We start from the raw sequence: 16,919 nt of genomic DNA, 5'->3' as shown, positions 1-16,919 counted from the left end.
CTTTGTTACTTCCTCAAAAAACTCAGTCAAGTTTGAGAGACATGATTTTCCACGCACAAAGCCATGTTGACGATCCCGAATCAGTCCTTGCCTTTCCAAATACATATACATCCTGTCCCTCAGGATTTCCTCCAACAACTTGCCCACCAACATCAGGCTCACTGGTCTATAGTTCCCTGGCCTGTCCTTATCATCCTTCTTAAACAGTGGCACCACGTTAGCCAACCTCCAGTCTTCCAGCACCTCACCTGTGACTATCAATGATACAAATATCTCAGGAAGGGGCCCAGCAATCACTTCCCTAGCTTCCCACAGAGTTTGAGGGTACACCTGATCAGATCCTGGGGATTTATCCACTTTTATGCATTTCAAGACATCCAGCACTTCCTCCTCTGTAATATGGATATTTTTCAGGATGTCATCATCTATTTCCCTACATTCTATATCTTCTATGTCCTTTTCCACAGTAAACACTGATGCAAAAATACTCGTTTAATATCTCCCCCATTTCCTGTGGCTCCACACAAAGGCCACCTTGCTGATCTTTGATGTGCCCTATTCTTGCCCTAGTTACCCTTTTGTCCCTAATGTACTTGTAAAAGCCCTTTGGATTCTCCTTAATTCTACTTGCCAAAGCTATCTCATGTCCCCTTTTTGCCCTCCTGATTTCCCTCTTAAGTATACTTCTACTGCCTTTATATTCTTGTACGGATTCATTTGATCTATCTTCTCTATACCTGACATATGCTTCTTTCTTTTTCTTAACCAAACCCTCAATTTCTTTAGTCATCCAGCATTCCATATACCCATCAGCCTTTCCTTTCGCCCTGACAGGAATATACTGTCTCTGGACTCTCATTATCTCATTTCTGAAGGCTTCCCATTTTCCAGTCGTCTCTTTACCTGTGAACATCTGCCCCCAATCAGCTTTTGAAAGTTCTTGCCTAATGCCATCAAAATTAACCTTCCTCCAATTTAGAACTTCAACTTTAGATCTGGTCTATCCTTTTCCATCACTATTTTAAAACTAATAGAATTATGGTTGCTGACCCTAAAGTGTTCCCCCACTGACACTTCAGTCAGCTGCCCTGCCTTATTTCCCAAGAGCAGGTCAAGCTTTGCACCTTCTCTGGTAGGTACATCCACATATTGAATCAGAAAATTTTCTTGTACACACTTAAAGGACATTGGTTAAGCCACTTTTGGAACACTGTGTGCAATTCTGGTTTCCCTACTACATGAAATATGTTGTTAAACTTGAAAGGGTGCAGAAAAGATTTACAAGGATGTTGCTGGGGTTGGAGGGCTTGAGCTATAGGGAGAGGCTGAATAGGCTGGAGCTGTTTTACCTAGAGCATAAGAGGCTGAGGCATGACCTTATAAAGGATTATAAAAATATGAATGGCACGGATGGGTGAAGAGACAAGACCTTTTCCCCACGCTAGGGGAATCCATATCTAGAGGGCATAGTTTTAAAGTGAGAGGAGAAAGATTTAAAAGGGATCTTCAAGGAAACATTTTCAGACAGTGGTTCATGTATGGAATGAGCTACCAGAGGAAGTGGTGGTGGCTTGCACAATTACAACATTTAAAAGACATCTGGATGAGTATATGAATAGGATTTGGAGGGATATGGGCCAAATGCTGACAAATGAGACTAGATTCATTTAGGATATCTAGTCAAGTTGAACCAAAGAATCTGTTTCTGTCCTGTCCAACCCTATGACTCTACTTTGATCATCTATATTTACTGGGCTGCTCAAATGAACTACATCTGTTTGGTGTTGTCTCACCCACACTGAGAATTGCTTTGCCCCAGTTTCCTGACAAGCACAATCCTAAATGACTTATTTTCCCTGACTCAGTAAATTACATTGTTGTAATACCAGGAAATTGTGTGTCGTATATGGGGCAGGCTAGATGGACTTCTCATATCAATTGGTCTTCTCATATCTATTATTTTTGCACACACCTGCATTGGATCCATAGATGAAATAATGCCTATCCAGAGGTGCTGACTGGTCTACTATATTTCGAACAGTGTGTTCTTTTGTTTCAGATTTCCAGTTGCTAGATTTCTTTATAAAAACAATGTATTTACCAGTTTGTTTTCATTCCAATGCAGTAAGAATAAACCTGTTGATGACTAAATGGCAAACACACGTTCTTGTGTCGCAGATCTCTTCTGATGCATGACTGCATGATAATTTAGATTGCCAAATCTATTATTATTGTGCAAATCAGCCAGCACTTTCCTCCCCCAAGTTGGGATGCAATTTTAAGCAACTTGCTGAATTAGTGCATTAATTCTCATTAAACTTGTTCTGTGAGCTATAAACACCAATTCGAGACAATTGCTATTTAATTAATACTACATCAAGAGATTTATCTTCCTGGTTCAGAAAGATAACAGCTTAAAGCATTGAGTACGATTTACTGCATGCAAAAATAGCAAAGAGATTTTTAAAGCGACAACTATTTTTCCTTACTTTGATTTTAATCTTTTCCTCACTCTCACGCCAATTTTCATTTCTTTTTGTCAATATGTCGCTAATTTGATTTTGGCATAATGTTTCACTCCCAACCCTTAAATTAGTTGTTCTATTCCATTAAGCCTGTAATTTCCAAAGATCTCAAATGTCCCACTGCCACCCTCAGCTACACTTCCAGCAAGTTACATGGTGAAATTGCCTATTCCATAACTCAACCATGAAAACACCACAATTTACAAAGTAAATCTGTCAAAACAAATTCCTGAACCTACCTAAGAGTTACACCTAAGGCCTCACTCTACTTCCAAATGCCTGCACAAACATCACATACCTAATCTCAGCCACGCCTCTGAAGGGAAGAAGAACAATGTAAAGAAAAGAGAAAGCAACTTTCAGGAGACTAATTGGTAGGAACAGTAGAATATCAATGACACATATTTAGAAACCCATATGTTTATCACAATATTGTCCACAGCACACTCAACACAATCCATGCCATCATTCCCTTGATGTTAAAAAAATTCTCTAAGCACTGAATTTTTGGCACATGGATTCATTAGGCAGTGGGGATTCGACTTTTAAAGGAAGGAGATAAACATGTAAAACAACAACTTGCATTTATACCGCATTTTTAATGTTTGAAGGTGCCTCATAACAGCAGTATCAAACAAAATGTAACATTGAGCCACAGGAGATATTACAACTGAAAGATTGCAATAGATCACTTTAAAATTATTGAGCTAAAAATCACCAGAGGCCAATTGATCTCCTTTGCTATCAAAATCTACTATTCGGTTCTATATTAACATATCTGACAAATTTAAGTGGACAGAACACACCCTAAATTACTCAAGATTGAAGGCCAGAGTCGTAATCAGTGGCAAATCTATGTCACTCGCCATCAACCTGAAAAGGTTGCACACATCCTGTCAGTTTTAATCTGGCATCAAGTCATAGGATTGCCAAACATACAGCAACTATGATGCCATCAAACACAGCAACCAGCCAATTTTGTTGAAGGAATTTCAGATATAGCAATCCAGAATGTACAAATATTAACAGACAACATAAATGATTAATATTGAAACTGAAAAAACAATAAAGTTAATTTTTAAAAAGTTTAATCTTGGAGAAATTTATGTCCATATTTTAAAATTTGTTTTTGTGTAGTCCAGTGCTCTTACTGGACTACACAAAAACAAATTTTAAAATATGGACATACACTAGAGACCGTTGGACCTCACTTTACGAAAGCTAACAGTTCATGTTTTTAAAGAAAACATGGTAAAACTTAATTAAATTTGAAAAGGTATACTTTCATTAGTTCAGTGATTTCTAGTTGATTGCAGTCTGCAGACAGCTTGACATTCAACAGCACACCCAGTGAGCACTGAATCATTGATAGAAACATTGGATTCCCATATTTAATCCTGCATGTGCAATTTCAGAGAATGATGACAGCAAACACTGAGTTTCACTGTCATTACTAGAGTAAATTTCAGCCAGAGTTTCCATACAAAGAAATTTACTGCATGGAGTGTAAACATGCATTATACGTTGTAGTGTCAAGTTAAGGTTACTCTGTGCAAGTTGTGCTGTATAATCTACAAACAGCAAGGTATGGCTCAGTAATCTACTTATTTGGTTAAAATACTAACATTTTATTACTTATTAAAACAACTGTCAATTATATTGATTCGGAGAAACTATCACTGTATTCTAACAGATGAAAGGCTTAACAGACAATCAATTCTTCAATGTATAATTTCAGTTACATCACACTGCAAATTTTTGCTATAAATTCTGTGTTACGATCGAGCCCTCCACAATCACCTGATGAAGGAGCGTCGCTAGGAGCTCCTAGTGTGCTTCCAATTAAACCTTTTGGACTATAACTTGGTGTTGTGTGATTTTTAACTTCGTCAATTATATTTAGAGACAGGAATATAAATTCAAAACAGAAAGCACAAAGACTTTTTATTACACAAATGCTGTTGCTGGGTTTATTTAGTAGATTCATAAGCAGAAACTAAAAAGAGACAAACGCCAATACTTCAATGTTGTGCAATAGGGTCCTTGCATTTGGCCTTTAATTCACCAAACATTCTTTCCACCACTATCATTACAATGAATCCATCTGTAACCAATCACAGTAAACATTACTCTCCATTTCTGTGACAGAGTTCAATTTGAATGACCCAGAGCATTGCTGAAATATCGCTTCAAAAGCAACATCTTCTTTCAAAATAAAATGTATTTATATTTGTAATTGTATCCTTGCCTCAAGAATTCCTTAAAATGTTAGAATGTCTCAAGTGTTTCACACAACTAACTGTCTTACTTTATACTGTCAACTGTAGCTATAATTCTTTACCGGCAAGGTATGGTAGCATGGTTATGTTACTGTACCAGTACGTATTTCAGAGAGCTGGAAAAGTTCAAACCTGAGCACCACAGCTGAGAAATTCAAATTCAGCTAATTCAATAAATCTGGAATAAAATGCTGGGCTTAGTACCAAGACCATTAAACCACAGTTTTACCAAACCTTGTGGTTCACTCCTGCTCTTTAGGGAAGAAAATTAACTGTTCTTATTCAGAGTCACAGAGATCTACAGCACAAAAAATGCCTTTCAGACAACGGAGACTGCACCCTTCAAAACAACGAAAACAATTATTTTAATTCCACTTTCTAACACTTGGCCATTAGCCACATATGCCTTGAAATCGCAGTGCATAACTAAAAAAAAGTCATGAGGTTTTCTGTCTCTACGACTCTTAGAGGGAGCGGGTTCCAGTTCCACCACCCTCTGAGTGAAAAGGTATTTCCTCTCATTCCTCTAAACCTGTTGCCCTTATCTCAAGTCTACACCCCTGGTCATTGATCTCGCCACCAAACTTAGCACTACAGATTCACAGCGCCAGGGACCCAGGTTTGACTCCAGCCTTGGGCGACTGTCTGTGTGGAGTTTGCACATTCTCCCCATGTCTGCATGGGTTTCCTCCGGGTGCTGCAGTTGATGTGCAGGTCACGTGGATTGACCATGCTAAATTGCCCACGGTGTTAGGTGCATTAGTCAAAGGGAGATGGGTCTGTGTGGGTTACTCTTCAGAGGGTCGGTGTGGACTTGTTGGGCCGAATGGCTTGTTTCCACACTATAAGGAATCCAATCTAAACGAAAAGTTCTTTCCTGTCTACCCTATCTATGCCTCTCATAATTTTATACATCTCAATTACATTCTTCCCTGCTTAGTCTTCTCTGCTCCAAAAAAACAACCCTAGTCCATCCAAACTTTCTTTGTAACAAAAGCTCTTCACACAAGGCAATATTCTGGTAAATCTCCACTATATCCTTTCCAGGGCAATGTGATCCCTCCTTTAATGCAAATTCCAGAACTGCACAATACTCTAGCTGTGACCACCCCAGCAGTTTTCATTTCATTGTGAACTTACTGATCAATCATCCTAGATTCAAGTCTAAGTCGTTTATATACACCAGAAACAACAAAGGCCCTAACACAGATTGCCCCACTGGCACCAGAAGCAACCCAGAAATAACTTAATTTCCTAGCTCCCTAAACTCTGCTTGCAGAACCACATCCCTTTTTCTACCTATGCCATTGCTACCAATACATACTATGTTCGATCAGCCTTTACGGCTAGACACACTACCTGTTCATGTAGTCACCAGGGACAACTGAAGCTTCCATGATTTGCTACAAGTAGAGAAGGAACATATCACTGGTGTGAGCTCTACTGTCATGTCTTCCCTTAAATTCCTTAGTCACTCCCTTTTTCTAAAAAAAAGCCTGTATAGGAGCAGTATAAACTTACTTCTCTTATGTTAACTTTACTTCCCTTTCCCTCCATTGCTCACTTATATTATGTTGCCTTGCCTTTCACTTATTTCTGTTGCTTCTCAGTTAACCCCTTCTTCCAAAAGTACACTTTCTAACATTGTGAACCACTTCCCTGTCTTGTCACTGCTCGATTTTCTGTATCTCAGACCAGCAGCCCCCTGAATCCTGAAGGGCAGTTGCAGCTTCAATGAATGGCAAATGTTGAGAACAAACACGGGAAAAGCTGAAATGATCTCATCTTCAAACCATCAGATACACCTGCCCTTAAAAAGGACATGAGCAATTTCAGCACAATTTTCTTTAATATACAGTATAGTCCTGCCTTGACAGTGAAGTTGCCCTCCATCACATGGTGCGCCAGAATCAACATGCTAAATTGGTCAGAATCAGAACCCATGTAACAGCTCAAAACTGGATACTCGAAGTGTTTGAGGAATCAAAGCAATATGATAGAAGACAATTCTGCTGTAATGTGCAGTCATATGGTCTGGCATATTCAATCACTCATAATTCCAAATTATACAGAAGCACAATTGTTTTGGAGAGAGTACCATTGGGCATAAAAAAATTGGGCTTTTCAGATTTCAGAATTACACAAGAGTGATGAATATGCCAGATCATATGACTGCACATTACAGCAGAATTGTCTTCTATCATATTGCTTTGATTCCTCAACACTTCTACATGTAATCTGTATAAAGGTAAATTGATAAATCTCATTGGAATACACGGAGAACTAGCCATTTGGATACAGAACTGGCTCAAAAGGTAGAAAACACAGGGTGGTGGGGGGTTGTTTTTCAGACTGGAGGCCTGTGACCAGTGGAGTGCCACCAGAATTGGTGCTGGGTCCTCTACTTTTCATCATTTACATAAATGTTTTGGATGTGAGCATAAGAGGTACAGTTAGTAAGTTTGCAGATGAACCAAAACTGGAGGTGTAGTGGACAGTGAAGAAGGTTACCTCAGATTACAATGGGATCTTGATCAGATGGGCCAGTGGGCAGATGGAGTTTAATTTAGATAAATACAAGGTATTGCATTTTGGGAAAGCAAGTTTTAATAGGACTTATACAATTCATGGTAAGGTCCTGGAGAGTGCTGTTGAACAAAGAGACCTTGGAGTGCAGGTTCATAGCTCCTTGAAAGTGGAGTCGCAGGATAGTGAAGGAGGCATTTGGTATGCTTTCCTTTATTGGTCAGAATATTGAGTACAGGAGTTGGGAGGTCATGTTGCAGTTGTACAGGACATTGGTTAGGCCACAGTTGGAATATCGTGCGCAATTCTAGTCTCTTTCCTATCTGAAAGATGTTGTGAAACTTGAAAGGATTCAGAAAGGATTTACAAGGATGTTGCCAGAGTTGGAGGATTTGAGCTATAGGGAGAGGTTGAATAGGCTATGGATGAAGCGTCGTAGGCTGAGGGGTGACCTTATAGAGATTTGTAAAATCATGAGGGGCACGGATAGGATAAATAGACAAAGTCTTCTCCCTGGGGTTGGGGAGTCTAGAACTAGACGGCATAGGCTAGGTTGAGAGGAGAAAGATATAAAAGAGACCTAAGGGACAACTTTTTCATGCAGAAGGTGGTACATGTATGGAAAGAGCTGCCAGAGGAAGTAGTGGAAGCTAGTATAATTGCAACATTCAAATGGCATCTGGGTGGGTATATGAATAGTTTGGGAGGGTTTGGACGGATATAGGCCTAGTGCAGGCAGGTGAGACTAGATTGGGTTGGAATATCTGGTCGGCATGGACAAGTTGGACTGAACAGTCTGTTTCTGCGCTGTACATCTGTATGACTTTGAGTATCCAATTTTGAGCTGTGAGATCGTTGTGAATCTGACCAATTTAGGGTGTTAATTCTGGCATACTGTATGATGGAGAGCACCTTAACTGTCAAGGCAGGACTACACTGTATCTTAAAGAAATTGATCATGTGCTTTTTTTTTTAAAAAAGAGCAAGCATATCTGTGACGGTTTGAAGATGAGATCATGTCAGCTTTTCCAATGTTTGTTCTCAACATTTGCCTTTCATCAAGTCCTAGAAAATCAAATAGTGACAAGACAGGGAAGTGGTTGTTTGATTGGTTCACAACTTTAGAAAATTTATTTTTTGAAAAAGGGATTAACTGAGAAGTAACAGAAATAAGTCAAAGTCAAGGCCAATATAATATAAAGTGAGCAAAGTAGGGAAAGAGAAGTAAAGTTAACATACGAGAACTAAGTTTATACTACTCCTGTACAGGCATTTCACTACATGCATGAGGACAAAAGCTGAAGCAGCATGCTATACACAGGTACGAAATCCCACAATCAACAAATCATCAAGTTCTGCATTCTGGACACTGATAGTTGTGAATGGTGACGAACAATTAAAATGATTTGAAGCATTCATGAGCATTCCCACTCTCAAACAATTTGAAAATCCTTCAAGGTAATGTAAAAAAACCTGAAGCATTTGCAACCATCTACAATTAGGAAGGCCAAGTAGATGATCCATCACAGCCACATGCTAAAATGTCCAGCATTATAGACAACAGACTTCAGCCAATTTGATTCCCACCAAGTGATACGTGGATACAGTAATGTCTATAATCCCTGACAACATTTTGGCTATATGCTTAAACTTTATGCTCCAAAATGAGATGTGCCTCTAGCCAAGCTAAACAAGTACAGCCAGAAAAAATATCAATATGATAAAGTGAAAAATTGCCTCTGCGTGTCCTGTCCACAAAAAGCAGGAAAAATCCAATCCAGCCAATTACCTTGTCATCATTTTAAATCAAAGTGATGAAAGCTTATTGAGTGTGTTATCAAGCAGCGCTTACATATTCACCAATGTTAGGTTTACATTCTAACAGGACCACACTGCTCCAAGCCACATTACAACTCATAGTGCAAACAAAGATTATGGATATGAATTCAAGAGTCAAAAGAGTCTGCTGTAAACATGGCAAAGAGAATGAAACAAGGTAGACTCAGATGTGACAAAGAACTGTCGTAAAATTGAAAGCAATGTGAATCACAGGGAATGAGCCTCTCTGGAGTGGTAGCTAACACAACAGGAAAATAGTTGTGGCTGCTTCAGTTGAGATCCTACTACTTGAATTTCTTACCGATATATCCATCCAACTGTCTTCAGCTGCTTCAGAAATAACTTCCCCCTAACAAAGATCAAAATCAAGAGTATTTATTGATAATTGAGAGGTTTGGCTCCATTCACAACTCTGTACAGTCTGTGCCTCATGTAATAGGACCTGGGAAACATCCAGGGTTGGGCTGGAAGTGGGCATTCCACTTGTTCTATAAAAAAGGTCAGGTAATTAAAATTTCAGAGTGGAAAGTTGAATCACATCCTTTTGTCATTCAATGTAATTTCTATTACTGGACCGCTGAAACAACAGGAGAGTCATCACTAAACAAAAATTTGACTGGACTAGCTCCATTAATAATGGAGCTACAACAGCAAGTCAAAAGCAAGCCAACAATCTACAATGCACAAAGTCAGGAATATTATGCAATTTTTGACATATGCCTAGGTGTGAGTGAAGGCGCATTTAAAGTAAAAGAAAAGTTTATCATCTCTGCCAAAGTGGTCCAAATGACTGACTCTCCATCAAACACCTGAAACTTTCATTTTTACCAACATGTGATAACTGTGGTTCATATCATCTACAAGGTGCACAACTTGCCAAGGTTTTTTGACACAACATCCGGAACCTCGATTCTCCACCAAGTGCAGGAAATATATGTGAATACCATCATCTACAAATTTGTCTACAAGTCACTTAGCAGCCTGACTTAGAAGTAGATTGCAGTTCTTTTATCACTGGCTCAAAATCCCGAAACTGTAGATGTATAAACACCACATGAGCAGCAGTAGTTCAAGATGGCTTACCATCACCTCCAGAGTAATTAGGGATGGACAACAAATGCTGACTTCGCGAGCAAAGCTCAGGACCCTTTAACACACAAAAGAAAAGCTTACAAGCAATTACTTAAAAAGATATTTAACATCCATTGAATAGGTCTTTAGTTTTAAAGTCTTATTCCATTGGCAGGCACTTCAGAAAATGCAACATTTATTCAGGTGTGCACGCAAATATTGATATTGGTATGGTAATTAAGTCCTAATGAAGATCTCTAAACTTACTGGTATTGCTCAATATGCAAATGTATATTATTCTTTGCATTTTTTAAATACTATTTCTAGCATTATGGTCAGAACATCAATGTATACAAATCGAACAGATCCTAGTGGCTCTGAAATCTCTCTTATATATGTAATCTAATCTAATCTAATAATCTAATCTAATTATAGTCCAGTATAAACAAATTGCATTGAATTGTTGGAACAAAATGAAATAATATTTTGCAATCTGAACAATGAATGCAAGTACAGACATTTTAACAGAGAATTCAACTATTTATGACAGTGTAAACCAATTCTTAAATAATTGATGTTTCAGACAAAGTTAGAATTACTGCTTTTCTCAACTGAGAAAGAACTTAACAGCTATTCAATTGAATAGATACAAAAAATAACTGATCACATGAGAATACATATATATTCAACTGCAACACCTTTGAAAACCATTTTATTTTGTGCAGTACTGTTTCACAAGCTGAAAAATCCCAGAGCATAAAAAAAAGACATTTTCTATGAACACAGAAACCAAATAAACACTTTAATGACAACAGACAGGAAAGTATTGCACAGAATTCCCTGGTTAGGCTAAAGTTAAAAGTCAAGTATATGGGACTAAGCCTCAGAAATTGATACTGTATAGTGTGTGCTGAAAATGTGTTGCTGGAAAAGGGCAGCAGGTCAGGCAGCAACCAAGGAGCAGGAGAATCGACGTTTCGGGCATGAGCCCTTCTTCAGGAAGAAGGGCTCATGCCCGAAACATCGATTCTCCTGCTCCTTGGATGCTGCCTGACCTGCTGCGCTTTTCCAGCAACACATTTTCAGCTCTGATCTCCAGCATCTGCAGTCCTCACTGTATAGTTTGTGTCAATGCACATAAGTTCCCTCTCCAAATTGAAGCAAGCTGTACAGCGCAATTTGGAAATAATTGCCAATGTTTATTTCGCAATTGTTAATCCACAAGTATATAGGCGGAAGCGGATCTGCAGATGCCGGCGATAACAACGGTGCTGGAAAAGCACAGCAGGTCAGGCAGCATCTGAGGAGCAGGAAAATTTACGTTTTGGGCAAAAAGCCCTTCTTGATAAAGGGCTTTTGCCTGAAACATCAATTTTTCCTGCTCCTCGGATTCTGCCTGGCCTGCTATGCTTTTCTAGCACCACTCTAATCTTGAATCCACAGGAATATATTGAATGAATGGGTGAAAACTTATAGGTTGCAAAAGAAATTTCCAGAACTCACCTAAACTGAACTTGGGTACGAGATAGAACATAGAACATAGAACATAGAAGAATACAGCGCAGTACAGGCCCTTGGGCCCTCGATGTTGCGCCGATCCAAGCCCACCAGAAATTTCCAGAACTCACCTAAACTGAACTTGGGTACGAGATGAAATACTACCTCCAGAGGTAGCCTCATTCTGTGACTTCATAATTGCAATTAGTTAATTTTAATAGTCAGAAGCAGCATATTGAATCACATGAAAAATTATGAAACTTGAAATGTTTGTAGTGGGAAAATAGCACATCATATCAGTGAGTTATTAGAGCTACCGTGGTCCAGTAATTCATATTGTTCTGTGACTGTCTATCACTTTTCAATACCAACTTCAAACTGATAATTTGAAATGTAATTTCCATAATACTCTAAAATTAAATTATACAATAAATCTCAATCACTATGTATTTGTATCCAAAAATGTGAAAAATGAAATACTGTAATCAAAACTTTGAGGAAATGAAAAGTCAAAATTTACATGGTCAACAGAAATGACTTGTGTAGACAAAAAGAATTGCGTGCCTACAAGTTTAAACATTTAATATTGAAGACTATTAATTTAACTTTCGGTGGAAACAAGTAAATTAAACAGCAATTTTGAACTGATAAATAAATATAACTTAATAATTAACAAGAAAAAAAAACTAAATTGAATTTTAAAAAGCTGATTACACTGGGTGTACAAGACCTGAACTGTGATACAACTTTTTATGCCTTTTACCTAAATTACATTGATGCTATTGCTGCAGACGAGTTAGTACCAAAAACAACAATTGCAAAGAACCACTCAAAATACACATTATCCTATCTAAATTGTCTCAACTGGGCTAAATTGGTAACACTATCCCTCTACATCACAAGGTTCCAGGTTCATGCTGGCATGGATTGAGAATTGCTTAACAGAGAGAAACAGTAGGAATAAATAGGTCATTCTCAGGTTGGCAGGTTCTGAGTAGAGGGATACTGCAAGGATCAACAATTGGACTCAAGCTGTTCAAAATCTACATCAATGACTTATTTGTCGGGTCCAAGTGTGGACAATGCAAAACTGGGTGAGAATGTGTTGTGAGAATGATGCAAGGGTGTTTCAAAGGGATTTGGGCAAGCAGAATGAATGGATAAGAACATGGCTGATGGAATATAATGTGGATAAGTCCAAGGTTATCCATTTCAGCAGGAAGAAGGTGCATCATATTTCTTAAATGGTGAGAAACTGTGAAGTGTTGGTGTCCAAACAGACCTAGGTGTCCTTCTTCATAAATAACTGAAAACTGATGAGCAGGTACAGTCTTCAATTAAGAAAGCAAATGGTAGATTAGCATTAATTGCAAGAGATTAGCCTGTACAGACATAAAGAGGAAATTTCCAATGAGTCAAATTGAACTGGAAACATCATCAATTCTTTCCCCACAAGAGCTACTCAATTTATTGAAACCCTTGAGTACTTTATTTTATACCAGATCTGCTGCATCTGAAGAATTTTGCAATTGTATTTTGAAAAGGCAAATCAGGGCAGGATTTAATCATTTAATAGTAAGGTCCTGGGGAGTGTTGCTGAACAAAGAGACCTTGGACTGCAGGTTCATAGTTCCTTGAAAGTAGAGTCATTGATAGACAGGATAGTAAAGGCAGCATTTCGCATGCTTGCCTTTATGGATCAGTACATTGAGTATGAGAATTGGGAAGTCATGTTGCAGCTGTACAGGACATTGATTAGGCCACTTTTATTATACCGCATGCAATTCTGGTCTTCACGCTATAGGAATGTTGTTGTGAAACTTGAAAGGGTTCAGAAAAGATTTACAAGGATGTTGCCAAAGTTGGAGGGTTTGAGCTACAGGGAGAGGTTGAATAGGCTGGATCTATTTTCCCTGGAGTGTCAGAGGCTGAGGGATGACCTTATAGGGGTTTATAAAATCATAAGGGGCATAAATAGAGTGAATAGTCAAGATCTTTTCTTCATGATAGCGGAGTCCAAAACTAGAAGGCATAGGTTTAAGGTGAGAGGGGAAAGATTTAAAAGGGACCTAAGGGGTAACTTTTTCATGCAGAGGGAGGAGCATGTATGGAATAAGTTGCCAGAGGAAGTGGTGGAAGTTGTACAATTACAACATTTAAATGTCATTGACATGGGTATATGAATAGGAAGGGTTGAGACAGATATGGGCCAAATGCTGTCAAATGGGGCTAGATTAATTTGGGATATCTGGTCGGCATGGATGAGTTGGATTGAAGGGTCTGTTTCCATGCTGTACAACTCTATGACTCGAAGACATTGGACCTGTATTCTCTAGAGTTTCAAAGAATGTGAGGGAATCTAATAGAATCTTGCAAAATTCTTAAAGGAATAAAGTCATAGAGATGTACAGCATGGAAACAGACCCTTCGTTGTAACCCGTTCATGCCAACCAGATATCCCAACCCAATCTAGTCCCACCTGCCAGCACCTGGCCCATATCCCTCCAAACCCTTCCTATTCATATACCCATCCAAATGCCTCTTAAAATGTTGCAATTGTACCAGCCTCCACCACATCCTCTGGCAGCTCATTCCATACACATACCACCCTCTGCATGAAAAAGTTGCCCCTTAGGTTTCTTTTATATCTTTCCCTTCTCACCCTAAATCTATGCCCTCTAGTTCTGGACTCCCCCGACCTTGGGGAAAAGACTTTGTCTACTTATCCTATCCATGCCTCTCAATTTTGTAAACCTCTATAAGGTCACCCCTCAGCCTCCGACGTTCCAGGGAAAACAGCCCCAGCCTGTTCAGCCTCTCCCTGCAGATGTCTCCCCTGGCCTGCAGATCTAAACCAAGGCACAGAGACTAAAGATAAGGGAAAAGCATGAAGATGAGAAAGAATTCCTTGATTCAAGAGTGACAAATCTTTGGTGTTCTCCGCCCTAGTGGACTTTGGAAACTCAGTAATTGTATATAGTCAAGACAGAGATTTGGTTGATTTTTCAATACTAATTACATCAATGGATATGTGGATAGTGTGTAAAAAAAAAAGATATTGAGGTAGATTATCAGTGCTGTTCTAATAAGGGGCTAAATGGCTTACTCCTGCTCCTTCTCCAAAGGATAAGTTAACACACCACATCTGTCAAGAGGTAATGTTAAACTGAGAATGATCTGCTTTCTAAGCTGGTATATTTAAAAAATTCCATGACATTTTTTTTGAAGAGCAGCAAGGGAGTGATCTTGTGTGTCCTGGCCAATATCAACAGATTCAAAAACATAATTTCTGAATTATTGCATGACTATTTGTGGGAACTTGCTGTCTACAACCTGGCTGCTAAGTGTCCTTCAGTGCAACAGATACCATATCAGTTCTGACAAAGGTTCTGACTGGAAAGTTAACTCTGATTTTCTCTACAGATGATGCCATCCTCCAGCACTTTTTGTTTGTGTTACAGTCTACACCTTATTGGCTGCAAAGCACTTTAGTACTACATAAATGCAGTATCTGCTATAGTAATTAGGGTCTCATTAGATTTTTTTTTGGTGGGAATACTAGAATTCTATACCCACCAATGTAATGCCTATCCCGTTCCAACTCTCCGACGATCACAAACTCAACATTAACTACTGATGCATCATTATATCAGAGCCCTATCCCTCAGTCGCTCCTCTTCTAATTGGAAAGCGACCATCACAGGGTAGCCACTATTGGATTTAAATGGATAATACTTTTCCAATATGCAGTTCGGAAACTAATGCCTTCGATAAACACAAAGCTATTTCGGCCCTTTAGATAACACATGTTCCTTTGGTATTATTATTCTTCCTCGCTGCACTTTACATGTTTGTTTTTCTTGAGCTCGTACGTTAAAGTGTTTCGTGCAGCTGATGTCTGCTAAGACGTACCTGAAAGCTGCAATCTGGCAATTACAGGTACTTACATCAGGAAGGATAACCTGAAGAACAGCATTTAGGAGACACTTCGAAACATTCCTCGTACCTCTACTTTGGAATATTCGGTGCAGCGCATTGAAATGAAGTCTGGTGGCATCTGTACACTAACTTCACAGGTATGAAGAGGCAATCCTGGAATTGAAAATAAACTGTGCGAGCCCCAGAGGACGAACTGTACCGCTGTGATTGCCTTATACAGAAACTCACTCTGAGCAGACCACTTCCCTATGATAACGCCAGTCTGCTCCTAGCGCGAGCGCTACTTTGAAATGTGGCCTGGAGCGCGTGCCCGGTTTTTTGGGGGGGGGGGGGGGTCACTCTCCCAACGGATCGCACGCGGAAGTTGACAGTTTAACGGTCTACGGTCGCTGCGATCTCGGCCCTCTCTCCCTCATACTCACATAGCGCTCATAGAACTTGGAGAGTCGCGGCTTGCCGTGGTTGTTAAATATCAGGATGGCTTTAATCATGTCGACTGGATTGCCCTCTTCCCGAAACACCTACTGACAGTGGGAATCGAAGCGGAATTTCTCCGAAACATGTACGTACGTACAGAGGTGGGTGGGATCGAATCCGAAACGAAGTGTCCGTCACAGGAAACTCCCCCATTTGCCAGCCCTTACATGGTGACGGCAACCGCCACCGTTCAGGAAAGGCAGCAGAAAATCGTTGCGCTTTTTCGAAACGCCTAATGAATGGTTTTCGGGGTAACTTTAGGAACACCCGATTTAGTTTCTGAATGGCAAGTTTTTTTGAAAAAAAGATCGTAAATTCAAGACGTTTTAGTATTGGCTTAAGATAACAAATAAAAGCATTTCACGCGATTTATTTTTGCAGTTGTGGGCGCTAGACTTCTAGTTTATTAGGGTATCTCTGTGATTTCAGTCTTCTGTAGGTATTTGCTACCGCATTGAGTAAAGCGAATACATACTTAACGGCCTTCATTGACCCGTTTTATTAGTACATTCCGTCGGATTATCACATTTCCAAAAGTCAAAATCAGGGCACGATGAAAAGCTTTGGGCAGGCAGGACTCCAGGATGATTGCCTTCCTTTTGCACAATGACTGTGGGTGGAGTGGAGATCGAAGTGGACATCTGGAATATGTCCGACCAGAGTTGTTTTTCATCAATACATAAGAGTTATACAGTACGGAATGTGTCTTCAGTCCAACTCGTCCACGCCGAATAGATATCTCAGGACAGTATTTGTGAGAAACAAA

General features: G+C 39.4%; 1 protein-coding gene across 7 annotated transcripts in view; it reads right to left on the bottom strand.

The window, feature by feature from the left end:
• LOC122560469 (AP-3 complex subunit sigma-1) overlaps positions 1 to 16,328 on the bottom strand; it is an 84,516-nt gene extending 68,188 nt beyond the window's left edge. For 4 of the 7 annotated variants that reach the window (XM_043711108.1, XM_043711140.1, XM_043711154.1 and 1 more), the window contains exons 1-3: positions 15,685 to 15,728; positions 10,253 to 10,316; positions 9,471 to 9,518 (exon numbers count right to left, since the gene is read on the bottom strand). In XM_043711108.1, coding sequence (XP_043567043.1) covers positions 9,471 to 9,518; positions 10,253 to 10,316; positions 15,685 to 15,713 — 141 coding nt within the window. In that variant the 5' untranslated portion in view covers positions 15,714 to 15,728. The other 3 variants (XM_043711115.1, XM_043711149.1, XM_043711125.1) reach the window with 3 other exon arrangements.
• Positions 16,329 to 16,919: the final 591 nt, after the last annotated feature.

Source organism: Chiloscyllium plagiosum, chromosome 2 (genome assembly GCF_004010195.1).
Source record: "Chiloscyllium plagiosum isolate BGI_BamShark_2017 chromosome 2, ASM401019v2, whole genome shotgun sequence".
In the NCBI taxonomy this organism is placed as follows: Eukaryota; Metazoa; Chordata; class Chondrichthyes; order Orectolobiformes; family Hemiscylliidae; genus Chiloscyllium; species Chiloscyllium plagiosum.
Note: the sequence above shows the minus strand (reverse complement) of the source record. Positions and strands in the feature narration are given on the sequence as shown.